The 27750-nt window shown below is 40.0% G+C and overlaps 1 protein-coding gene across 1 annotated transcript in view; it reads right to left on the reverse strand.

Annotated features, from left to right (window-relative positions):
- Positions 1 to 27750, reverse strand: part of camkk1a (calcium/calmodulin dependent protein kinase kinase 1a) — a 67478-nt gene that overhangs the window by 1455 nt on the left and 38273 nt on the right. Inside the window, exons 6-17 of the mRNA XM_088906993.1 lie at positions 23798 to 23849; positions 22886 to 23019; positions 19776 to 19812; positions 18779 to 18800; positions 18053 to 18141; positions 15996 to 16195; positions 10454 to 10507; positions 9837 to 9910; positions 9111 to 9198; positions 8450 to 8578; positions 7417 to 7520; positions 3480 to 3527 (exon numbers count right to left, since the gene is read on the reverse strand). Of these exons, the coding sequence (XP_088763119.1) occupies positions 3480 to 3527; positions 7417 to 7520; positions 8450 to 8578; positions 9111 to 9198; positions 9837 to 9910; positions 10454 to 10507; positions 15996 to 16195; positions 18053 to 18141; positions 18779 to 18800; positions 19776 to 19812; positions 22886 to 23019; positions 23798 to 23849 (1031 nt within the window). The remainder of the gene's footprint in view (positions 1 to 3479; positions 3528 to 7416; positions 7521 to 8449; positions 8579 to 9110; positions 9199 to 9836; positions 9911 to 10453; positions 10508 to 15995; positions 16196 to 18052; positions 18142 to 18778; positions 18801 to 19775; positions 19813 to 22885; positions 23020 to 23797; positions 23850 to 27750) is intronic.

A 27750-nucleotide genomic window follows, 5' to 3' on the forward strand; every position in this document is an offset into this window, starting at 1 on the left:
TTTGAATATTTCAAACTGTAATTTAAGAAATTAAGATGTAATCTCCAGAGATGATGTTTAAGTGAGCGAATAAGAATAAAGTTAGTCAGCAATGTGACCACCTGGTAGCCTGATGTCATCAGATGTCAGAAGCTAAGCAAGGCTGAGCCTGGTCAGTACTTGGATAGGAAATCATGTCAGTGCCTTAAATGGTGTTGGTGATCCAATAGGTGGCAGTCTTACCTCTGGCCCAGACTACCAAACAGTACTGAGATACTGTGCTGTAGGAAGTGCCATTGTTCAGATGAAACATTAAACTGAGGTGCTGACGTCTTGTTCATTAAAGATCCCATGATTTCTTTAAATAACATTTTCAAAAGAAGCTCCCAGTGAAAAGATACAAGAACAACCCAACCATTTATTAATTTTGTTCATAAAGTTTTCAGATCTGTATGAACGGGTTCATAACAGACAAATTAATACTGTATTTCCACTGATGGGCACACACTGGCTTTAGAATGTCAGAGAAATCTGTCTAGACTTTGCTGGAACAGGGTAACATCCATTGTACTATAGGGTCCGGTTACAATTCACCCCCTGTCTGAAAAATTAATTGGATGCTATGAAGAAGAGGTTGCCTGTAAGAAACCGGAAACAGAATGCAAAATCTGTAAGTTGGAAAGTCAAGGTCCAGGAAATACGCTGAAGAGCACCAAGGCCATGGAAAACAGACGGCTCTTTGGAGTGTGAAAGCACAGCAGATTGATACCGGTTTTCAATACAGGAGCGGAGAGTGACAAAGAGGCATGAGAAGACCTCCTCAAACTGAGAAATCTAGGCTAACTTGGCCCTGCACTTCCCTTGAAGATTAATTGCAACGGTGCTTGAGATAACCTCCACTTCTGTATGTGTGTGGGGAGGGAGCTGTCCTTGCCCAGTCCAACCCTCACCAACAGCCCGATAAATCCTCACTCTAACTGACAGTGCTTGTTCAGAGAGGGAGGTTTCATTTAAAGATCTGTCACTAATCCACTTTATGTGATAAATAGGTCCAGAACGAGCTCAGCCAGCTTCATTATCTGAAGCCTTAGGCTTGAGATAGTTCACACAGAATACCAATGACAAGGCCTCATCTTTCACTTGGCTTCAAACTTTTCTTCTTCTTGCTTTAAAACACAATTGCCAGAATAGGGCTTTCTAGGGTTTCACAGTTTTCTTCAGATGGATTTTGAAACCACATCTCCTTATTTAAAAGTAGCGTCTGAAATGCACATTATGATTGCAAGGAACAGGCTGAGTAAAAGGCTAAAGATTTTGGCACCCTTTTGTCCTGTTTAAATCAAAATAGATTTGTAAAAAAAACAACAGAATAGGTCCAGCTGGGGGATAAATATTTATGTGACAAAAAAGAGAAAAAAAAATCCTTACAACAGACACCAACAGAAACCTTAACCTCAAAGTTCACAGCTACCTCTTCCTTGGTTTTTATTTTCAAAACAGAACAAAATAAAGGTAAAACAACATAATACCTCCTCTGTCCCCCAAGCCCAGTATTTATGGTACCTAGTCCAACCCAAAGGGCCACTAAGCTAGAATAAGAAGGCTACATTAGAGGCACTAAGCAATACCACACCCTTCCAAACCTCAGCCACCACAGATCCGAGTAGCTAAAACTCCAAGCAAATCATAGCAAGATGGAACAGGATCCAGTTAAGCAAGGGGGAGAGATGCTGTCTATTCTGATTAATACTTACCTTGGAGAACGATCCATGGCGTGATTAAGAAGCTAAGATAGCAGCCAGCTCAGTAATATTTCCAGAAATCCATCATTCACTCCAGAGCAGACCTAACTACAAACGCACAGAAATCCATCAGGTTCTGCAAAGCACTAGGTTTCATAGGGAAGAGCACACAATGGGGTATAGGGACTAAGTCTAGAACTACAGCAATCTAAAAAGATCTTGATTTGTTTAACACACAGCTTTGTCTACCTCACACTCTTTTCCAGATAATAACTAAAAAGCTTAAGGAAGACGAGTTCCTATCATAGAAGCTATCTGTTTTTTGAAGGGCTCTGTACCGAAACTCGAAGGCTGTGGGTTTAATCTCAGGTGGGGGTGCCTCATTTTAACCCTTGAAAAGCTACTTTAAACAGATATATAGGCCCAGTTGCTGAAGACCTTCCTGACACATTTTGAAGTTCAGAAGTAGCATTTCTTTCTTCAAGCTTAGTCTAGCAGTCTAACAGCAAGCAACCTACACATGCTCATTCCAAACCAGAGCAATGCAGATATTTCACTATGTGTACTAAAGGACCATCTACAGTTCATTCTGTACACTGCTGAAACAAAAGCAAAAGAGTAAAAATAATTTCCTGCACTGACATCAGTAGTCTCTCTTAAAAACACAATCAGCATAAAAAGTGTTTACTTTATTCATTTATCTGGATGCAAATATGCAGTTTAATAAATCTACAAAAACCTCGTCACAGCTGTATCTCTGTGAGAATACAAAACAAGACATTTCAATCTGCTTGCGTTTTACAAATTGTAAGCTCTTATTGTATTTTATCTGTAGATTTTTATTTGACAGTGGCAACATCGATGCCAGATAGGTTCTGTGCTGGTTAATTCAAAAAGTGTCAAGCACATAAGAGTTGAGGAATATTTTGTAGGATTTGGGAAAATATGGATGCCTGTGGAGATTCTTTCAGGAGACATGCCAGGCATCTTCCATTGACAAACATCCCTGAAGGCTGACCTAGATTTAGTGCACACCAACATTTGCTGAAATCTCTTTCTGTTTCTTCACAGTAATTCTGGACTCTAAGGCACAGTCTTCAGAGCTGGAGACAGCAGGCTTACAGAGGTACAGTAAGTGGTGAAATGCAGTGCTGCTTTAGAGACCAGTACGTCTGAGGAGAATGATTGAAAAAATAAAGACGAGGGATCCGTTTTTTTGTTTTTAATCAAAAAACAGATGAGGCAAATAACCTGGTAATTCTTCACTTCAGAACACAAAATGAATGACAATTGAGCTAATCACAAAAACTATGATTAGCCAGAGTAAATGCCTGAATCAGTGGTGGCATATTTTTTTATTACTTTTATTACTTTTTTTATTACTAAAATACTGTACCTAAGATTAAGAGCTCCAAGCCTGTGGATCTTTTACACTAAGGGCTTTGAGAAGCCACCTTTAAAGGCGCTATATAAAATAAAGTTTATTATTATTACTTCCTCTTAGCCTACTAGAAAGTTTTTTTTTAAATCTTGTTAATTGTAAGGCAAAGGCTAGCGTGGCGCTGGGAGGGATTACTATCTGACTTAACAAACAGCAACATAGTTCATCGGGACCCATGAAACTTATAGTCAAACAGAGGACACAAGATAGACAACACGGGCACAACTGGGGAAACACGGCAAAACTTCGATACCCAGGGAAACACAGATCTGCAGACAACAGGGGACTAACACCACACCAGCACAGCACACAGTTACCTTAATGAAGGATGAGCTTTTACAGAGGAGTGGAACAGCCACCTGTCCCTGCAGCAAACAGTGGAGGAAAAGGAGAATTTCAAAACTGGCATCAGCTGAGTGACTTGTATGGCATGAGAATGGAGAGAAGAGGCAGAGGAACTTGAATCAAAAGGACAGCACCCGTGTAGCACTCTGTTTTCCAATTTCCCCATCCTCTGTCAAGTGCAAATCACCACGGCAACCCTTTAGGTTGCCCTTTGCCCAAAAAGAGCCAAGTGGGATCAGCGCAGAAAAACAACAAAAGGCCATAAAGCAATGTGTCCTTTGATTAAGTTCAAACTGTGACAATTTTGCACGGTAACTTGGAAAAATGATTGTGGACCAAACACAGCAAAACACACTCTGTAGAACCACTGTCTTTTTAACATAAAACAGGAAATTATCACATAGAATATATTGTTGTTATGTACACACATAATCCTAAGCACTAGGTGTACGGTTGGGAATGTGACAAACTGGACGAGGGATGGAAAAATAATACTTTTGCCATTTTTTTCCTTCATATTTTCTACAAAGGTACAGCAAAGCAGGAGGTCAGATGCTAAAGGTATCTCACAGTGCTTTCTGTGCTGTGGGCTTATATCAGACTTTCTTTACAGAACACTAGTCTTTCCAAGAAAAGGCCTAGCCTCCTGTGAGCAGATCCACACAAAGGCTTGGCTTAAGTTCTCATTTAACTTTACAGATTTGTGTGTGGCCATGTACGTCCCAGACAGCATCCCAGATTACAAAAGAAGGTGCTGAAAAACTAGGGGAGAAATTAGAATTCTGTACTTATGGGAGAACAAGATGGTAGCAATGTACAGGTAGCACTTAAACAGTAACATAAACCCCCAAGCCAAAGTTTACCTGTCCCTTCTTCCTTGAGCCATACAATCCAGCTCACTACTGGCTTAAAATTTTGCTCTAGAAATAAAGGACTAAGTACTGTAAAACTGAAATGCTAGCCAAGAGGGAATACATTGGTATAAAGAGATGCACCTGCTCTGTACAGCCAGTAACTCTTTATCTCATCAGGTCTGCTGTGTGAGATCTATGTCAGGGACAACATGAAAAGACCAATCAATCTGGCGTTTGGGACTTTGTCTTCTGTGCCAGATTCAACCAATTCTCATCATTTTATATTTTAAATATAACACTGTAGTCCTTTACAGAGGTTCATGCAGCAACTGTTGTATAATAACCGAAAATAAAATCAAAACACCTCTAGAAATAATATTACCAGTGTAAAGACTGCAGGTCTCATCTGGAAGGGATTAAAAATACTTTCTGTTTACTTCACTATTTCCACCAAGGATCAGAAGTGTGCTCTCTCTTGTGTGGCTAAATATTTCCTTCACGAGAGTGAGATGCAGTTTGTTGTTACATTGGCAGAGTCCACTATGAACATGTGAAGAAGGAATCATTGCAGTATCATGCTTTTCTAATGACCCATAAAACAATGATCATCTAGGATCAATGATCGAGAGAGAGTTCTAACAGAAACCAATCCTTAACTCCAGTTTGAGATACCCACTCAGGATTTCCTCTAAAAGACACAAGCCTCGTCCCTCTAAAACTTCAAATGGATTTCCGAGTAAGATCGGGGTAAGGATGTATTAAACTACACATAAAAATGCAAATAATGCAACATGGAGAACAATTCATGCGTCCTACAGTTTATCTGAAAGATTGTCTAGTTAACCCTGGACCATCCTGGAAAAGATGTGTCAATCGTCTTCTTTAACTTGTCCAATGAAATAGTCCAAAGAGGTCTCTCACCACTAAAAATAAGACAGTTATAAGTACAACACTGATTACCTTTTGAAAATAACAGAATGTGCCAACATTAGCTAGTACCAACTGCAGGATTAGATCATTCATGTGTATATTGTTCTTTGCTTTTTTTCACAGATCAAACATGTCTCAATAATTCTGAGGAATACCGTACTTGCACTTCACAGCAATTAAAATTCAGAACCATAAATATTACAAAAGGTATTATAAAGAGCTGCACAGAGAAATGTCTCCTTAGACATCGAAAACAGATCGAATCCATGTAAAAACTGTACTTAAAATTAGTCTCAACAGGTGGCACTGTTACATAACCAAATCCTGCCTGTATAGGACTGGTATTTCAGGATTAAAAAAGCATTTATTATCTAATAGAAAACAAACAAGATCAAGATTAACTCCCCTTCTGGCTTCTGATGAATCTGGTATCTGCTTTAAATTCAGTCACAAAAGTGAGAGAATACCTTATACTAATAGTACTGCAAATTATCAATGGACTGCAATGAGGAGGCATAATAATACTATAAATTGGCTGTTTGGAAATATAAAATTTGAGTTCTGATCCCAACTGAGTCTTCACATTTATTTAGAGACCATAAACAGCCCATTTTTAAATGTAGATAATAAATTATATAAGACTAAGTAGAGTTCTTTTAAGGGATTATAACATCTCATAATCTAGATAAGCAAATCAGTAAGTAAATCAGAGTAAACCCCCTGATGCAACACAGATCAGTGATTTTAGATTCACAAACAGTGCACATACCAAACCTAACCACTACTTCATATCCTATATCACCAGTAGGAGTGAGATCTTAGTTTAAATGTAAGGAAAAAAATCAAGATGGTTAGATAGTAGGGTAGGGGTGTGGCAGTCAGGTCTAATGAAGGATACGAACACCGGAAACAGACAACTGATTTTCATTTCCAACACTAATTAGTGCACCAGCTGTCCACTAAGTACCACGCATTATTCTTCAGAAAGCCAGCCACTTCACCTAATATACAACTGCTTTGTACATATAGTGTTCTACTCCAAATTTTTTAAATGCCACTCACACTCTTGGGATACCCAGTGGAATTTTCTCTCTTCAGTCAGCGAATGGAATAAAAGAAACCATCAAACTGTGATCTCAAGAAAACAAAGAATAAAAGATCCTCTGGCTAATTTGACAGAATTCCAAAAACAAACTGTTTTTCTATTTGCATAATTAAAGCAAAGACGATCAGAATATTTATGAAGCCATAAAATGCAAATACAGATTTCAAACGCAAATCAGGTTACTGAATGTTGTGTTTCTATTACAGAAGATTATTCAGGCAGTCCTGAATAAATAAAATTATTCTGCATTTACCAGTACACTGTGCTACAATTTCATCTATTATCAGACAGTTACTAACTGCTGATGAGGGTCATCTCAACCCAGACACTATTCAGGAAGAAACAATACGCATATAAAGTGGGACAACACCCTGAACTGAATGCCAGTCCATCACAGCACACATGATTACACACACAAGCTCACAGCAGCAAGGGAGTTTGTATGTTCTCCCCGTCTTTGCATGGGTTTACAGCAGGTGCTCCGCTTTCCTCCCACAAAACATACCGGTAGGTTAATTGGCTTTTGGGAATATCTGCCCAGGTGTGAGTGTGTGCGTGTCTGTGTCTGTGAGCTATCCCTCGCACCCATTGCTTGCTGGGATAGGCTCCTGCTGCCCCATGACCCTGTATTGGATCAAGTGTTTAGAAAATGAATGAATAGATAATAATGATGATGCTAATGCTGTTGCTGTATTACAGTCTTTAAAATCAATACCTTACCAACTGTAGTTAATGAATGGTCTACCCTTGTTGATCTTTCAAAAGTGATTTTTAAAAAACTTTGAGCACAACAGTGAAGTGCTCTTGTTTTATGGTTTTAGATTTAATACAAAATCTTTTCACTTGTTGGCGACAGTCAGGTTTGCAAGCCAACAGGTAAGATGGGCTGAATGGCCTCCTCTCATTCGTAACCTTGTAATCTAAGGAATTTTGAATTCCTTAGATTCTTAAGTATCCTCTTAAGAGTGAGGTGAGAGGCAACAAAGCTGTTTCCTCCCCTTGCAGCTGGGACACACTTACATGAGCAGGTTTCCAGGAGCTGACATGGACCTCTCCTCTCTCCTGCTGTGGCACTCAAACGGGTTCCCGAACGATCGCTTCCTCAGCATTGCCTTCACCAGAATCTACGTCACAAGACACGTACAGGACACTCGCCGTTACACAGAGCTTGCCTCTAACACAGAGAGCCCATGGAGAAGATCCATGAAACAAACGTCCCCATTCTTTCATTTCAAAATACGACTTACATTTTAATACACAATACACACTCCATATGTTAAAAGCAACTTTCAGCACAGGTGGTTAGATTAGATGTGGGTTCAATGTGTGTCATGTCATCTTGTGACATTTACAGTAGATTTGCTCTCCACTGGCAAGGGGCCTGAATCCTAGCAGTTTTTCTTTTTCCCCATTTCTAATGGCTGAATGCATTCCTAACTGCCTCTCAGTCTTTTGCTGACAGTGCGTCTTGGATAGGATCTCAGCCCAACTTGTATTAAATGGCACATACTGTACAGCAGACAGCTCATTATTTATTAAGCAGCGATGGGAATGGCCCCTTACTGAAATAAATATATAAATGTTAACATTTAAAATAACAAAAGGCAAGGTTCCAGGAGGAGCTTTCCAGTCCTCACAGAAACAGGAGCAGAAGAGGTTCCTGAAACAGGATGCCAAGCAGCGTGTAGGGTAGTGCTCGCTCCGAGTATGGTGAGGTTTCTAACAGGGCATGCTAGATTCGGTTTGCTTTATTTATTAAAATGGGACACTATCCAATTCAAGCTGTGCACTAAAATGTTGATGGATTTAGCATTGAATCTAAAATACATTGGTTTTCAAGAGGCAGCGAGATAGGAAACACTGAAGTTTGTCTTTTAATTCCGACACTCTGTTGCCATGGAACCACGTTTAACATGAGTGAAACCATCCTCGCTTTAACATCAGGTAACCTTGCCAGGAAACGCAGAGCTTCGTCTAAGCATACACTCCATCAGTTTATGAAAGGCGGTGAAACTCTTGTGAATGTGGAGGGGGCAGTGTGTGGACCTCTTACCACAGCAGACAGGCTGGGGATGAGCTTGACAGAGTTCTTTACTTCTTCCTCCGTCACCTCCACCACAGTGCAGTGCTCCTCCTCTCTGGGCAGGGGCTCTGTGTTGCCTCGGGTCACCCAGTGGTGCAGCTGCAAAGAAAGCGCAGACACCTGCTACCGAGCGCCAGCAGAACAACACTGGGGAGCTTTTTTGAAATAAGCGCTATCATTTGGATGGAAGATGAGAGATGTCTGAAAGAAACCAAGCAAAACTAAAGTGCACCAGGCATATGTGGACGTGATTAATAATACCTTCCTGGTAGGGGCTTTCTGTTCTTCTTCTGCCGTGCTTTTGGTGGGACAGATTCTGAGAATCCTGTTATCAAGATGATTTAAGGGCTCTTCGCTGCAGCGTTGTGGTTACGACTAAACATGAGCCTTACCAACATGTGGAGATATTTAATAGAAAATAAACAGAAATGGCTGTTTTAAAGCCCAAATAAACAGAACCTGACATGTCAAAAAAGCTTACCCTTGAACATTCAAGATTTTTGGGGGGTTAATATATACCATTCACAAGCTAGAGACATGAAAATCAGTCCTAGTCATGCTGTCAATATCAGAAAAAATGTAGGCCTATAGCAAAAGGCAGCAATGCTTGAGCCAGCAAGTTTTTCCATACCTTTATTTCAGGAATGCTTATCCGAGTGTCTGGATTTTTGTCCAGCATTCGCAGGATGAGGTCCTTTAGCTCCTCACTGATAGCTGGCCTGTGAAAAGAATGGAACATTGACCCAACAAAACATTGATAAAGGTCACCACCCCCACTAAAACCAAACACTTGGAATGAGGTGGACAGATACTTGAACTGGCAGTAAGAAGGGCCTGTGAGGACTGAACATTAATTAAGAGATTCTGGAATACTGAGAGGATGGAAAGTGAGCTCATGGGTGGAAAAACATCACTCTGTTTCTGTAGGGGTTTTCCAACACTATGTGCTCTGATTTTACCTCCCTTTGTGTGTTTTCACTACATGGCCTGCATCTGATGTCTGCAGTGTTTATGAAAACACTTGCTGCTGTCATTTCACTTTGATTTTAAGACTGTTTCTAATTTTGTTCGTTGTGCAGGTTTAGACTTCTCTAGAATTAGCAGCTTTTTTTCCTTTTTTAGTTGTGTTAATCTTAAACAACCAGCTTTTCTTAAGACAAGACAGTTTTGTTTGGGGTGTATAGTAACATAATGTATAGAAATGACAATTCCTCCAAGAAACAATTTCTACTGCCTTTCGGGATTACATGAGTTTCCAAACTGGACTTTTGCAGAATTTGCAGAAGAATAAAAACTCGCACAACTTTAAGATCTTGATTTTCAGCTGTTAAAAACTCGGCATTGAAAATTGACTCACGTTTCAGGAAACACCACAGGTTTAGTCCTGATCTTGTTGTGCAATGCCAGGATGTATTCATCTATAAAAGGACACTAAAAATAAAGAGAACATAACCTAAGAAAAAGCAGAATTCTTTCCAAAATAAAATCCATTACTTTAAACAGCTGCTTCATACAATCAAAAAACACACAGAGAGTTCCCACATTTTGCATCAATGTAACAATGTCTCTTTCCAATGTTGGGAACATCTATTTCGTTGTTGTCATTTCTTTATTTTTTAAATCAACACTATAGATAAGAAAAATTAATCTCAAATTAAATGCTATGGAAACCTAAAAATAGCAAGGGCTGTATTTTTTATTTTAGTCTGTTCATTCCAAATAGAAAACATTTGTAAATTTTCAATATATCAGTCTTGCGGATACATCTATATAAATCTTGCAGTTCTATTAAAGGAAACATTCAAGTTCTGCCACAGATCTTAATGATAAGTGCTCTTTGTAGTAGGAAGGTAAATTAGTGTGGTGGACAAACAGCTCCTTACTGTGCTCAAGTTTGGAGTACATACTGTATGTTCTCAGCAAAGCGGCAAATTAAGTCTCGCAGTAGCAAAAACATCAGCATGGATCACTTGCCTTCCCAAACACGAAACAGTAGAGAGTCACTCCCATGGCCCACACATCCAGAGCCTGAAAGACACGAATGCCTGGTGAGCAAACGAGGTACAATCCATAAAAAAATCTATAACAGCAGTAATGCGAGACAACAGAGTCCTGTTGTGGTATGAAAGAAACACAGGAGACCTGGATATATTAGCTGCTCCACTCAGACACTAAGGTGGCTCATTATTATTATTATTATTATTATTATTATTATTAACAATACTTAAAAATAATACTTCATTGCTTTTCTATTGGACTCTTCATCAGGATGAAGTTTAGTAGGAATATAGGAATATACAGTACAGTAGGAAATCACTTCACTAGTTGAATAAAGGGGAAAGGGTACCCCACAATGAGCATGGCAAAGGTCAAATATACAGTTTCCAAATCCTACCATTCCTGCAATTATGAACACTGTCATCAAATCTTTAATGGCCAGGTACAAAGGAGCTTGGTTTAAAGTCTCATCAGAAGGATGCCACCTCCTACTGCGCAGTTCCCTGTCACCAGATTGGGGAAATGGTTTGGAAATTCAGGTTCACATGGAAGAGTGCAACCGACGGGTGGGTTTCCTTGGAGGTCTCCCAGGCCCAACCTTGCTTAGCTTCCGAGATGTGATGGGAAATTGGTAATGCTGCTCTATAGCCTCTGTGACCCTCAGCATGCACTAGAGGCTTTACGATCGTGGATAGATTCTCCACATATACTTCACATACTTACTGCAAGGGTCACCTGGGGCAGAAACATGGAACACTTGGATAGTTAAAAAAATCACACAGGAACCTACTGTATAGATTACATTCCTTGTCCTGCTTCCGTCCAAAACATAAAGAACCATTCCGATGGAGTAACACGCAATGGTCTGTTCAAGGCTTTGACTCAGGAATGGACTGCTTTCTGGGCCACTAAGAGACTCTGGTGCCATACTGTGTAAAGACGTCAGCCCTTCTTGTATTTCTTAATTGTCTTTTCAGTCTGCTCCTTGCCTTTTATATTCCACCCAGGCAGCTGCTTGAAGAGAGCTGCTGCCATTTTGATTGATGGAGTGTGCCGAGGCAATCCTCAGGCAGGAGTTAACCTCTCGATCCTCCGTCTAATAACAGAGTGGGCTACCTACTGAGAAACCCCACTCCAGCTACGCTCTGCACCAAGTCATTTGCTAATATGTGAAAAACAAAAAGAATTCAGTGGTAAGGCATTTCGGCCAAAGAATTTTCTGCAGCTAAAAAAACTGAACGATACTGTTTTTAATCAGATTTTCTGAAGCAATGCTACTCATTATTTCTAAATGAAAAAGTGTGTTGGCTGACAGTGAGATGGGTACCACAGGATACTGTGAAGACTAATTATTGGAGAACAGTAATAAACATGAAATGGATGATCTTTCAGTGGTCATGTAAGGAAAAATAATCTGTAACACCATGGGTTCTCAATCGTGTTCATGGGGACCCACACATCTGCTAATTACTGTTCTACCTGATCACTATATTAAATAATTGAACCCTCAATAGGCCTTAATAATAGGTTTAATCTGAATTATTTGTTTTCAGTTCCTAAACATGTACAGTAGGAGGCTGCTTTTTAACTATTGCATTTCATAAGTAAAGTAACCTGCAAACGTTCCAACCAAGTAACCTATTGGTTTGAAATTCAATTCATTTAAGTAAAGAATTCAGCTGCATTGAAAACAAACAGGTGTTGGGGTTGTTAGGACAAGGATTGGGAACCCCTGTTTAAACAGCCACTTGCTGTTTAAGGAATATAAAAGGTTTTCTTTGACAATAACACTTCAGACATACTGCCCCTCTATTAAGCCTAATCTTAATAATGTCCCCGGGGACAATATACATTCATTCACAATTTCTGAAGGCTTTGTCCCTGTTGCAATGGTATCCACTGCACTTGCAGTTTTAATTCTTCAACAGCAACAACAAGAACAATATAACACAGCCTGTAGATTTATACAACCATATATTTTAAAAAGTAAAAAGCACTGCATGATTTTGAAATAACCCATGATGCCGAAATGAAGACAACCATAGCTGCAGATCATATCCTTACTGTGCAGAGCTGGGCTGTGCATATGTGGGCAGCAGAGGGCTCATTATTGATTTGAGAGTGTGAGATTCGGTACTGCAGCTGACAGTGCAATGGTGACGGATGAGCATGCCGAACAACGCAGGGCAGCTTCCATTGCGATCACTTTGATTTTAAAACCAATCAAGTGACTGAACAGAACAGGAGAGAGAGCATAAGAGAGTCAGGTTACAGTCACAGAGAGCAAGCAGATCTATATGAGGCAGCCTAGACTGAATTTGGTCACCTCCATATTCTGTATAAGTGTTCCTGTTCCATATCAAGCTCTATGGTAGCTTTAGCTTGGGAAATCTCTTTTCCCAAATCTCCTTTTAATTTTAGGAATCAAAGGCAGCATTTCTTTTCCCCTAGTCTCTTTGCACAGCTTTCAGTTCCTAGTCACATCTGTGGTGCAGTGGTGGAGTTCAGCCTGGAGTTTTGCACTTGTGAGCTTTATCAGTCCCTGGCATGTGAAGATACTTCTGCTTATGTGCCACAGCATCTCAAGGTCACAACGGACATCAACCCGACTGCACTGCCACAGCATACCCATTTCATAGGAAGCAGCGCTGTCAGAAAATTAACCACCCAATTGTTATTCAGAAAACACAACTCGTGTGGCATGGAATAGCAATTTAAAACAACTGACCCAGGAAGGTTCTAGTGCAAGCAGATGTGCATAAATACTGTACTGTATATGTGCGTTATCATTTTTAGAAGGCATTAGGCTCAGCATCATACTCATCTAGCCACATAAGACATGGTGAAAGACTGTTAAAGATGTTCACTTCTCAGTCAAAGCAGCCTAAGGATGGGATTCTATTGGGCTCATCAGAAGAACAGTTTATCTGCTAACATCTAATAATAATTCATATTAATTTCTTGTATCAGCTGGTTACAGGGCACCTCACTTCTTATCACAGGGTCCTCAGCTCCTGTCAGGAGTGAGAGATTTTCCATGGCTCCTCAAGGCAAATGCATTCCAGGGCTGTTAGAAACTATGTATTAAATCTTTTTTTATGATCATTCATTTGGCCGACGCTTTTATCCAAAGTGACTTGCGACGTTTACAATGTTCTAGATTTTTTTTTTTACCACAGATTTCTGCTACCCTTTAAAAAGCTGGGGTTGCCATGGCTCCCAGGGTCAACTAGAAACAGGGCCTCCACCTGGAACAAGAACTCACAACCCTTCATTCAGGAGTCCGCAGCTCTGCCCAGACACCCCCATGGCTGACCCCTTTCAAACAGGCAACTTCAATTATTGCATAATGTATTTAGTTTTACTGCTTGTTCAGGAATTACATCAAGACAAATACTGCACTGTCTCTAAGGCTGCTCCAGCTGTTCTGGCAGCAGTGCCAGCCTGGGTCTAGCTGATAGTGGGACTGTAGGTACTGTATGTGCCATGACCTGCTAACAAGTATCTCCCCCTCAACAGATAGCTAAACCCCTCGTAATTCACAGCCAGAATCAAGAGGAGCCACTTAAGCCACACTGAGAGCAACAGTTTCAGTGTAGCACAAGTAGTCTTTTCAAAACCAATTAGAGTGAAAGAACAATCCATCCTGTATTAAAGTATAGTCAAGTTTTTCTACCTCACATCAGGGGTTGACTTTTCATGCAAGCTGTGAGTCCACTCACTATTAAAACTCTGCAAGCTCATTGGGTTTCCTCCAGGTGCTCCGGTTTCCTCCCACAGTCTCAAGGCATGCTGGAAGGTTAATTGGCTTCTGGGAAAATTTGGCCCTGGTGTGCGTGCATGCATGTTTGTATCTAAGTCTGCCCTGTGATGGACTGGTGTCCCATCCAGGGTGTATCCTGCCTTGCACCCACTACACCAACTTCCCTGCAACCCTGTGCAGGATAAAGTGGTTGGAAAACGGATGGATGGCTATTCATTTTTTTCACACGTTGCTCATCATGTGTAGAATTTGTTTCTGAATTATTTGATTTTTAAAGTAAGGCTTCCCCCCATGAGCAATGTTTGCAAATTAATCAATCTTTGGTTACACAAGATCTTTTTAAACCAATTGTGCATCCAGCTCAATATATTGTTTTCACTAATTTACATCAGAAAGTACAGAATCTCAACAACTTTGGGTGTACATTCTGCTAGCTTTTTTTTTTCCCCAATATGCTCATCTCTCATCTGATGAAGTTGAGTTAGTTGGACTTCTCTTAAATGTATGTATGTGTGACTTCATATTGAAAGGCAGTGACGCCTGTTGTGTTGATTTGCTCCATGAAGTTAAAAATAGTAAGACGTCTATATATTCTGAATAATAATTTCATGATGCATAAACAAGGTGGATCTCTTAGGTTTCCAAAGTCAATTCATTACACTGCAAACCTGCAGCGTGGTCTCAAATCATGCTAAAGTATTGTCACCGATTCCATGTGACTGTTACCATAGCAATCTTACCAGGGCTGTTTCAGCACCGAGGTTACAACGGTAGAAATGATGTTTTTATTTGAACAAGAAAAGGAACAGGACTTATAAAGGACTCACTGGAAGCAAGCTAGCTTGAGTGCTCGAGTTACGACTCCCCTGGTCATGCGAAAAAAGAGACCAGCAGGCAAATGAAATTAAAAATGAAAAAAAACAGAACTTCTACTTCCTTTTTCTTGGTACTTTGTTCTCTCTCATTGTGTAATGTACTGAATGTAACATATCTATACAAAGGTTTAACACTACATATAACAAAACTCAGTTACCATGTAAGAATGCTATTAATGCAAGCTCAACACCAGGAATTCTGTCTAGGTCTGACAAACTACAGTATATTCCCTGTTTGAGCTCCCTGCACTGCCTTCCCATTGAATGTTGTACAAGATAATGCTCTTGATTTCAGACCCTCACACTTGCCTTGTATTTCTGTTCACCTGAAAAAGCACACCCCTAGCTACACTATGTGAGGCAGAGCCTTCTGCTATGCACCTAGGCTGTGTAATACTAACCTACAGTATGAGATCAGGAATTTGGAGTTTTCTTTCATCATCTTTCAATTTCACAAATTACTTGTCTTAACTGGCATTCATATAGAGTGTATCATGTGTGTTATCTGCTATATGTTGATGCTTGAGTCTTTTGTCAGTGTTTTACAGATTTTAAGGTACTGTACAGTGCTTTACATTTTTTGTGAATGTCGCTTTATCTAAAAAGAACTGAAGATGGGTTTCAGAAATTTAAGTTTGCTCACGAGTGAATGTTTCTCCTGTCTGTTCTTTAAGATATGATTGGCCACCACTCCTAGAAGCACAGCACATATGTACTATTCAAAGTGCCCAGTATGTCTCAAAAATTACAAAACTAGTTTCTTAATGAAAGGTGAGCAACTATCTCCTGGGTTACAGAAACATCCAAGCCGTGTATCAGCTGGTGCTCTTTCATCAAGGGTTTAACCCTGCTGGATCTAAGGAAGCAGAGGCCCTCTTGCCTTCCCACTGAAGCTCTTGCGGTGATCTGTGAGGGTCTCTGGAGCCATGAACGCTGGGGTCCCTGCCGTGCTGGACAGCAATGCATCGTTCCCCTCAAACTGGTTACTGACTCCAAAATCGGCAATCTTCACGTGCCCATCATCTCCAAGAAGAAGGTTGGAGGGCTTGATATCCCTGTGGACGATCTTCTGGTAGTGCACTGGGAGGAAGAACACACATACTCCATATTAATTTTGACACAGCAGGACCAATTCACACTCCTCTATTCCTGCAGGTCTAAAGACGTATTTAAGATCCTAACAAGTTAAGACCTGGCCAAAGTAACATTATCATTTCTTTGCAAAACCAGTTGAACCCTGTATCTGCACACGGGGAGAAGGAGGAAGTGAAGACAGCCACTGGCCTTTTAACATGTGATGAGGAACAAGACATCCCTGTGTAGGAGGTTCAGCACGAATAGCTCCCTGACAGACCCACAGAAGGCCACAGGGGGCGCTGTGTTTCCTGAGTTCCAAAAAACCATGGATGACTACTTGGAGGCTCACCGTCATTTGCATGCAATCATTGGGGAATTCCCAGTCACAGCCAGCTAGTGACACAGGCTTTTCCCTTACTAGTTAAAACACTAAAGAGTCCCCATTGTGATCTATTTAAGAAATAATTGGCTCAAGAAAGTAATTATGAGGTCAGCTATAAAAAGAAAACTTGCAGGATTCAAAGGCTGGAGCTGAGGTCACTCAGGTCGGGTTGTTCCAACACAAGAAAACAGTTTTTCCATGTGCAGATATTCTGGACAACACACACCAGTAATCTGATCGAATGTTTTCTTTATCCATAACAGAAAAGCCTTCCTGGTCGCAGAGTACGGTACAGAACAGTTAAACAGCCACTGTTTTGAAACAGTTTTAAAAACACACAGGGCTCGACTCATTGTTTTAGGTCAGTACAAGATTCCTTTCAACAAGATCAACAGAATCTATAATCCCTTTAACTAATACTTTTATAATACAAATACATGTTAAAACACGCAGACTTCCATCCAAGTTTATTTCCTTTAGGTAACAACATGCTACAAATTAGCATTTTACCGACACACATTGAATTATTCATTTTACACATGGACCACTGAGCAACAGTTAACCTTTACAGTAAATTGATCAAAAGCAGCTGGAACAGATCGTAGCTGATGCTTTTGTTGAAAAGACAACTCTCTGTGAGCACAGAATAAACTGGGGCTCTTGCCTGGATGAATAGCTGTTTTCAGTGAAAACAAAGCTGCAAACCGGAAAGCTGTTTCCTACGATCGTCTCCAAAGTCTTCTGAAGTGGGTTTGCAATGTGGCAGGATAATCCTGCTGACAGCTGATTTGGTAATGCTATGCTAATAAAATTCAGCTGCGTCTCGCTAATATGCCCGATAAGTTGTAAACATTTTCCATGGAGTTTACAAGACTGTAAACACCTACTATATCTCATTCAATCTTCTGTCCTGCTCTCCTATTGTATTTACATGGAATAACTATACTTTAACTACAGCTTGGCAATAAAACCCTAAAGTGAAGAAGAAGGGATTTTTAGAAAGGCTTCATTAAGGGTTTTTGATAGGAATTTCTACAAGATGTGAATGTTCACACATCATTTAGAGTCTATGATGAACTGCATGTGTAGAGTTTTCTTCCCCACTTTGTACTTCTTTTGTGTCCCTGTTATTCAACCTACAGGAGGATCTAGTGAGAAACAGAGAAGTCATCATTACATGTTAAAATCTCTCTGGTTGTAAATGGCCTTGTAGAAGGATCTTACATATAGCATTGAACTCAAGACCCAAGAGCTGTGAGGCAGCAGTGCTACCTGCCTGAATGCTGCCAAGGGTCACAGCCACACTGTATATGTACAGGCATTTTAAGGACGTGTTTATCTGAGGTGCAGCACCATAGAAAGAATGATACAGTGTGAACCCTGTGATAACATGACTCATTGTAGAAGCTTTCAAGATACCACTTGCTGCAAATGGGCTCCTTTGAAAACTGAAAAGAAAAGCAGCTTGATCAACTCACAGTATTCAATGCCCAGGACGATGTCTCTGAAGTAGATCCTGGCCTGCTCTTCAGTTAAAGGGCTCTCTGTTGGTACCTCCATCACTGGGCTGAAATCCAAGATAGACAAGATAACAGCCCAAAGGCATGGAAAGTGAAGAATAAGGACAAATCTGCCCCCTAAACACCACTGAACTGAAGCCAAGACACATCTGCATTCTGCCGATGCTCTGGAAGGAATGGATATATCACAGACATGGGTTTTTTTTGTCTCAGGCACTCTGGAAATGTACCAGTTCACACAGCGACAAGAGAGGTTTCTTAGCGAAAAAAACTATTCTGAAGAATTGGTCAGAGCATGCAATTTCTTTTTCTTGCATTTGGTAAGGAAATGTATAAGATATGTTTCTCCACCTTTTTTCTTCATCTTACAGTTTTTAATTAAAATCCAATAATCTGATTCATTTGAATGTTTGGTGCCAAATTCTATCCCTCAGTCACCTTCACCAATTAACTTCTCTGCCTATTTTACTATTAATTCACATTGTTTCCGACAGAATGCTCAATGCTAAACGAAATATGCAGAGGGGCTATCAAAACAAATTGTCAAATGACAATTCAGTAACATAATTTACACCCAGAAAAGGTATTACGTATCACATAAGCCAAAAGCAAAACTTTTGATTTACTGAATGCTATTAGAGAAGCACAGTTCGATTGTTTAGAAAAAGGACATGCAGTACTCACCCTTTTCTCATCAGCTCAAATGCTGAAAAAGAAATAAAAGCTCACATTACAATTTCATGGAAAATAACAGTGTGACCATTTTCTCAGTCTATTAACTAAAATACACAAGGTATTTAAATGTGTCAAACTAAAACGGCTTTTTTTCCAGTAACAGATCATTTAAGGATACAAAAGCAAATATTTGTAGGCTGGTAATGACATCAGTGTGCAATGCAATTCTCCTTCAATTGACATAAACCCTTCTTTCAATGAATTCATTTATCTGTCTGATGCTTTCATCTAACACGACTAATATTTGACTAACTGAATTGCCTTGTTCAATGGTACAGCAGCAAGGCGTAACACAGGACTGTAACCCACAAACTTGTATGAAGCCAAGGCCCTACCCCCTCCTCAACACTGCTTGTTTTGACAGGCTCAGTAAAGCTTATAGCCTGTCAAATGAAAGTAGACTAGTCACCTAGGAGAGTATCTATAAATCTCTCTCTCTCTATTGGGTAAAGGCATTACAATGTAGAGACTACTTATATTCATTTATAAAATTACAAATTGGTAAGGGATAAAAAGAAAATAGGTGGTTCTGAGCTTGTACAAGTACAGTCTGTAGGACAGCTGTTGCACCTTGGATTTCTTGTTTTAGAACTCATGATAAGCTTGTACACCTGGTTATTCTGTTACCTTTCTTACCAGGATAATTTGAAATGCACATCTACTTCATGAAAAAATCAGAGTAACTTCTTACAGATATAATCCTTTTGTCATGGCTATTCCATGATTGACCCATAACTAACCCATGATATAACATATGAAAGTACAGTGAGCATCTTGTAGGTTTTGTTTCCAATATACAAGCTGTTAGAGTGAAGGATCGGAGTTTACCAAAATGGGAAACAACACCAGTCATTGGTGAACCCAACACTGTGCTGAAACTCATCCAGTTTGCATTTTTACCAAATGGTTAAAGCATCAGACTGCACAAATAGAGATGTTCACTAACCCATATGCAGGTTATCTTCAGAAGGGTCATCAAGCACCTGGGACAGAAGATGAAAACATCCAGTAAAACAGAAGCTTTAACCATGATGAGCTCACAATGCCTTCAAATCAATGGTAATGGTTCAAATTAATTGTAATAGTATTAAAACCTATGATCATAAGATGTAACAATTTTAATTATTGCTAACACACAGAATACCCTTTTAAACATAAAGTATTGAAGTTAAATTATGCACCACTTTCTCTGCTTTCAGGACTTTGAATGACATGCTAATCCCCAAATGATATGGAAGCATATGGGGTTTTAAGGTATTAAAGCTGGCAGGAAATCAAACGGAAGTCCACTTTGCGAACTTCATCATCATGCATCACTCAAGCCCCTCTCTGCACTCTCTGCACTCTCTGCAGGCCTATGGATGACTTAATTACTTTCTGATTACTTCACAGACTGTCCACTATTGAGGAAACCACTAATGAGGCCACAAGAGGAACTTCTGGGCAATTTCTCATTTTCAGTCAAATGTCTTAAAGTTCTGCTCCAGAAAAGCATGATTGATTTGCAGGGCTCTGCAGGACATGTTCTTCTCTTCATTATCAACTGCTGTTTCCTACTTTCTCTATTTCTCTGTGGTTAGGCCTTCTGCCTTTCAATGGGCAATGCACAGTTTTAAAGCTATTTCTTTTAGTGCCTTTCATTATTTCTGATTTTGACATGTTTTCCTAGACTCCACGTTACGTATTAATTGATTTGCAAGCCACACGGCAATCTTGAAGGTTGCAAGGAGAGTGCAAACTATAAGTTTAGTCCAATGAAAGCTTGTCCAGGTAGGCACAGTGGTAGAGAGCCAAATGGATCTCCAGGGTAGCCAGGATGGGCAAAAGTTGGGACAAAATCCTGTAAGAATCGGTTCCAGCACAAAGAATTTGCGAGAGCCCTAGCTGGCCTCCTCTGAACAGGAGGATCAGCCCCTCAAATTGAAATACTTGGAGGCAGACTGCTCGTGGATCAGCTCTAATCACAGATCTGATCTGCCATGTATTCCAGGTTGCCAGCTACAGACCTCAATAACATCGGACCACACAGAACTGCCAGGCACTGGCATGAGCCTTATAAATAAAAAGATCAAAAAGAACACAAAAAGGTTACAAAGACGAGGAGGCCAATTGGCATATCAACAGTAGCTCCTTTGGTAGTTAGAAGCGAACTGATCTGAGGATCTCACCCAGCTGTTTCTTGAAGGGGGGGGGGTCAGCTTCAGCAGCCTAGCTGGGGAAGCTTCTTCCATACTCTGACAACCCTCTTCATAAAAATCCCCCTCCCCCCAGGTCTTGATTTTAAATACACTTCTAAAACATAAGAAAGTTTACAATTATATACAAACGATGAGCTTCCAGAAATAGAACTGAAGCAGATTGAAGCGGCCTTTGAACACCAATGTTCAGGAGGAGGTGTGGGATGAAAGCACTTGAAACTAGAAAATGTAACCTAAATGCCTAAAGAGACAGTATAATGCTTTATAGCAAAAATGCAGGCTTTCTGAAAGCCAGTTTGAAACACTTCATTGCATGAGTACTGAAGCATGTGCTAATGTAGTGCGAAAAAAAACTTTGCAATGTGAACAAATTAAGCTCCATAATTGTTTCGAGATTTCTCTTGTGTAAAGCAACCTTCCCACACCGTGACTGCAGGCACAGAGGACCTGCTTATCATGAGCTGGTTGGGACCTAAAAGCTGTGCTAATCTGTGATAAGAGTGAGGTCTGATAAGGCACCTCAGATCAGAAGAGAGGAACTCGGCAGGAAAGAAAGATAAAGGATTTGCCTCACATGACTTGATGAACTCATCTTCCTTAATATTTCAGCAATGCAGTGAAAATTGTCAAAACAGTTATCTATTACATTTTTTTTCCCTTTTAGCCTCAAAATTAGACAAAAAGACCACAATCTATCAGAGTAGTGCACCAATGGACTAATAAACCTGCCAGTTAATGACCACGGCACATTGTGGCTTCACTAGCTATGTACAAAAAATACAAATATTTCTGACAACATCACATTTATACACACCTTCTTTCAAAGGCCCAGAATAACCCCTGCATGTTTAGATTTTTCCAAAATAAAAGATTTCCAGAACATCTACAGGGTCATTACTAATATTGCAAACTTCATGACCTTTTTGTTTTGGGAAATAAAAGCACAGCTCCTTTAAGCTCATAAAGAGCTGATTAAAAGTCTTTAGTAGAGGCTTCTTGCTTAAAATGGATTACATGTTCTAAAGAATGTTGCTTAAAGCAGCTTTCTCATGTATTGGCTCATGTTCGCAAAAAAACATGTGTCTCATAGTCCCTGAAGCCAGAGTTCATAAACCTGCCAAGGATTCAGCCTGGCAGGCATTTGTGTCCTAAAGAAATACCACACTTGCATATGAACGGGATTATTTCAGTAAATTTTGTAAACATATAGGATTAACCCTCTACATGGCAGCATAACCCATAAAATCAGATGTCCTCATCTTTGTTCAGAAAACTCACTGACTGGCCTGTTGCCCTATAACATGTTTTTTCAAATGCTATATTTTCTCGTCACTATTTTTTCACCTTGTTTTTGCAAAGGCTCCCTATGTACTGTATATTAGTTTGAACACCACACACTTGGAAAAATCACTTAACCTTCATACGAGCCTTGGACAGAAGTAAACAAGAAGAAAAAAACAGTACTATACTGAACCTACCAGATCTTAGCAGTCATGTTGTGCTAACCTCATTTATGCAACAGACGTTTCTATTAACTGTTCCATGCAGAACACCTCCTTAAGGAAAGTATGGTCTCAGAAATCTGATATTCACTCAGGTTTTTGCCATAGTAATCACCAAATAAATCTAAAACACCACTTTGTCAAGTTACAATAGCCATCCATAAGGCTTTTATTTTCACTGTGATGGTACTCTTTCCCCTGTTGATGAGTTTCCTGCTGGACAGAAATCAATTCTGCTGCCCTCCCAGTGGCACTTTGTTCTATCTGACTTCTTCACCAGCGGAAACTCCCAGGATCCAGCTGGAGGGGCAGTGAGCGAGGCACAGCTCAGGCTTAAGGGGGGGTCTCTTTCCTACCTCCACCAGCTTGACGATGTTGACATGGTCCAGCTTCTTCAGGATGGCGATTTCCTGGTACACCCTCTCCAAGGGGCCCAGAGCCTTGGGCTGCTCCCCTTGTGCAGCCTTCGCTCCGCGGGGTGGGGGACGACCTGAAAGCACACCCCAAAAAAACTGCATTGGGACACTGGACTGCGTGACACTACAGCAGCCAACTTCTAATGAGTCCTCTGAGCTTCAAGAGATGCATACAATAATGGTCATACAAAGTATTCAAAGTTCGATTGTGAACTGAATTCCATTTTAACTTATTGTAAGGATGCACTTGGCAAAAATATACTGCAATCAATGTAGTGATTGAGTCTGTAACTGGGGAGTTAACCAGCTTTAATAAAAAAAAGGTTTGGTCTAATTTATAACTCAAAGCTAAGAAAAAACAGAAGGATGGTGCTTTCCAATACACTAAAAAAACATTTTTGAATGACTCTACAGTGAGATTTGTGCCACAGTGGTCAAGGGCTGCATACAAGGTGGCTCCCAGTTCAAATCTTCGGGTTTCAGATGAAATGGAAAAAGCAAAGTCTTGTTGTTAGTGACTCTGCCTGCAGGTATTTCTGGGGAGTACTTCACCCCCTTTGGACAGAAATGTCAAATAATTCTAACAGTTATTATCTATATTTTGTCAAGACTTTGCTGGGATATCTAAAGTTGCCTCGATATAACTATACATTTAAACACTCAGGGGTTCACTACAATAGATTTTTAAGAACTTAAAAATTCTACTCGGGGAGGAGGTGTGCTTCCAACATGTGAGAAACATTGACTCAGTCCTATATTTCCAGGGAAAAGTAGAAGAGGGAAGTTTTCCCTCTGAACACAGCGAATACGCCCTGGAATTTCACTTAAAAAAAAAAATCAGATATCACCTACGTGGAAATCCATACTGCTTCATGAGCTTCTTCTTAGAAACAACTTTCATCGCCTGGGGGAAAAATATAAAATATAGATAAAAGGAGCACAAATGGAAATAAGGCAAGCACTTTCCATGAAAGCCTTGTGGATTTCTTTGTTACTGCTGAGTGAGCAGGGAAATTTAATTGCTGAGGCACTAATTAGGAAGAAACCCTCCAATAAGCTGAAGCTGCTGTTGAATTTGTTTTTGCTTGCGAGACGGGAATGTGCGGGACGAGAGAACTGACTGCTCTTTCGCACTCCCAGGACACAAGAGGAAATGGAGGCAGTTGGGCTGATGCTGCATCTGGTACACAGCTTCCAGCCTCGTGCAGCAGACTATGCCAGAGCCACCCTCCTGCGCTCAGGGAGAAATAAACAGGGCCCCCATGAGGACAGGCAGGCAGCAACTCCCAACTGGCAATCCTCTGAAGCTCAGCAGGTGTGAGCCTGGCCAGTACCTGGATGAGAGACCTCCTGGGAAAGCTAAGGCTGTTGCTGAAAGAGGAGTTAGTGCTCACCCTGCGGTCTGTGTGGGTCCTATTGCCCCAGTACAGTGATGGGGACTCTATACTGTAGGAAAGGTGCCATCTTTCAGATGAGAAATAAAACAGAGGTCCTTACAAATCCCTTGTGGTCATTACAAATCCCAGGGCGTCTCTCAAAAAGAGTAGAGGTGTTACTCTGGTGTCCTGGCCAAATTTCCCCTTGGCTTCTACCAACCACGATGATGAGTTACTACTTACTTCCTGCCTCCAGTATATATAAGTATCCTTATATATGTAAGGTTCTATATTTATTAAAACCACTGTAGTTTTGATTGATTTCATGTCAAGTATAATATCACCACCCAAAACATCTTGTCATAAAACTACCAAATATTTTAGGCACAGCAGTTATTATTTTCTTTTGGTAATTTGCTAATTACAGATTGCCAATTCGTTGCACCAAAAAAAGCTACTAATGCAAAAGAGGAATTAACCTCCGGAACTAATATGGAAACTCTCCAAGAGCTGGTTCTCGGATGATCACCTCTGCTCTGAGGCTGCTCATCAGTGCACTCGTCTGAGAGGCTGTTGAAGGCTCTCCAACAAGATTAGGCTGTGAAAAAACTGCATAAATGTCCTCCCTTCTTCTCCTGCTTTAGTGTCAAAGAACTGGCTTTCTTCACAGGAATAATATAAATGCATGCAGATCAGAACACCATCCTCGTGGCTGCTGAATTATGTGGCAAAGCAATATAAGACTTAGATTACTATTCTGGAAAAAAAGCACTACCAGTTTACAGTACACTTTTTCAGTTTTTTATACATGAATACTACTACGACTAGTGAAATTTCATGGCACTAGTCTGAGTACAAGCCCACTTTTACTTGAAAATGTACTTGAAAATTTAACTTTGACTTAATTTTTCATCGTTTAAGAAGATGTTTTAGTTTCAGTTTAGTTTGGAATAAATCCTTTACCCATAAAATTACAAAAGATGTCAGAATCATCACAGGCTGTACGGATCGTATGTGAAAGCAACGTATCACAGTGAAATCAAAAGACACTAAACTGTTTTTGCACAAAGGTTTACACATAAAAAAGGTTGATTCCTCCCTTCCACCCCCTTATATGAATGCCTGTAACAAAGGTCTCCTTATTCAAGCTGGGGCATTAGAAAATAATGAGCTGTTTCTCCCATGCACCTGCAGAACCTATTTTTAATTAACAGAATCAAGAATAAAGTCCGGGAGCAGTTTAACCATCCTTTTTAAAATGTATATATGCTATTAGAGCAAAATATACATAAATGGAAAATCTAAAAAAACAGGTTTCCATTTGAGGCAATATGTCTTAAAAATAAGGCTAGGGCTCTTGACTCCAGACAGCCTTAATTCTTCATGAAATATTAGCACTAAGGAAAGGAAAAAAGCCAGCAGGGGCTCATGATTTTTAAAGATGTTCCTTTCTGCGAAGCATGCAAGAGGGATTGGCAAGAATAACAGTCTTAAGAGAGTTCGGGTTCTAGAAGTCATTGAGGGGAATCACAATGGGAAAACGCCCCATGTCCACAGAAGTCCAACATGCCATCACGTGGCATCACATTGGACATTGCTACTGTATTCCCGGAGGGGCTCTGAAGTCTTAAAGGAACGTGGACTTCAGAAAGAACAGGAGAACGGGACAGCTTGCCTGATGTGAGAGGCACATTTCTAATGTTTACATTAAAAAAGGTTTGGCTGCTATGCAGGATGATAGAGAAAGGGCTGGAAAAAACACTTAACACTCGAGTACACATATGTTGCTGTTACTAGGCTACACCATCACTTCAAAAGCCAAAGAAACCATAGCATATAGCAATAAAAAGGCAGTGGGAATAGCCTGTAAAAAGGAAGAGAAGACATCAGATTAACCAGTTCAGTAGCCCATTTCCTACTGTTAATATTACCTTTTGAGTTGGTATTTACAGTGGTTGGTTATTTTTTTTAATCTTGTGAAGGCCAACTGATGATTATAACTAAGCAACTGCATTTTACATTGAAGATGTTTTATGGAGCGATAGTACCGAGTTTGTGCGTCTCTGTGAATGCACAGTATGTGAGGCATGCTGTACATAAAATGCATTTTTGCACTGAAAATCTATCAAACTGATAAATGGTAAGGTTTAGGAATCAATGTATTTATAAATGTATTTCTTTATGGCCAACATCCATATGTCAAGGCAAGGAATCACACAAACGAAAGATCAGTAGGTATAAGGAATGATAATGTTGCCTTTGAACAGCCTTATAGAGTAAATGCCAAAAGTAATTTGTTTTCTATAAAGACCATCAGCACTGCTATTCTAATGATCTATTTCTAGTAAAGCTATTATTATTTCCAAATAGGTTCCTCCCGATTTATTGGATGCAAACATAAAAATATCTTTTTGCCTTTTAAAATCCAGTATGCCCGGAAACTTCAACACCGTTTTGGCATCTCTTTAGGGATTGAAAAAATGCAACAGGACTGAGTGGGTTACAGGGGAGTGAGTTATCATTTTCTGCAATGACCTCGCTGCCCTGTCGGAGTGGGTGGTATCCAAAAAAATACAGCCAGAGTTTTCCTTATTGGATCTGCAGCAATCCCACAAACACACATCTCATATCTGTGCCTGTGGTTGTGTTATTCCTGACCCTGGGCACAGTTGAGCATTGGTCTGAAGTACGTTGCATTGTTTCTGAAATCAAAGCACTGAATACTCAGTAGCAAGGACTGCCTTCTGTGTCACTGGTGAGTGTATGTGCGTGCATGTGAAGTCATACCAGTGTGCGAGTATAAGTAATTACTCTTCTCCAGCTCCACGTTTATTCTACCTGAGAGGACAGGCTAAGCTCTTTTGTTAAAACGTGCTTTGAAAGACCCTGACAAGCAGAATAACATGCAATTTATTGCAGCATTAGAAGCTGTGTTCCTTGTGAGCAGCAACAGATGGGGGAGAGAGGTGACAGCACATCTCTCATTTTGCTTAATTATTAAGTATAAACATCACCACAGCCACACAGTGAAGAATGGCAGTTTTCTGAGTACTGTATACCTTTACCATTTCTGCACAGCTCACCAGACAAAAAAAAAACGTGAGTCATGTAATTAACATTTCAAGGCAAACCAAGCTATGTCCTGGAGAGGCGTAAATGATTAATTGTTTTTATTGAGTAAAAAAGAGAAGGTTTGAAAAACTATGCAATTTTTCAAGGACTTTAGTTACAATGTAGTTGAACGTTTTTGGTGAGCCTAGATCAAAAATAACCAACTCTGTTCAGCCAGGAGTAAGTGGATTCCAAATAGGCAAGATTGATCTAATGATTTTATTAATTGTAATACCAATAGCTATTTTCAAATGTGACAAGAAAACCAATTATATCATAAAAACAGAAAATTTCATAAACCTTTGTGGTCTTTAATGA

Source organism: Atractosteus spatula, chromosome 27, assembly GCF_055471065.1.
Source record: "Atractosteus spatula isolate fAtrSpa1 chromosome 27, fAtrSpa1.hap1, whole genome shotgun sequence".
Lineage (NCBI taxonomy): Eukaryota > Metazoa > Chordata > Actinopteri > Semionotiformes > Lepisosteidae > Atractosteus > Atractosteus spatula.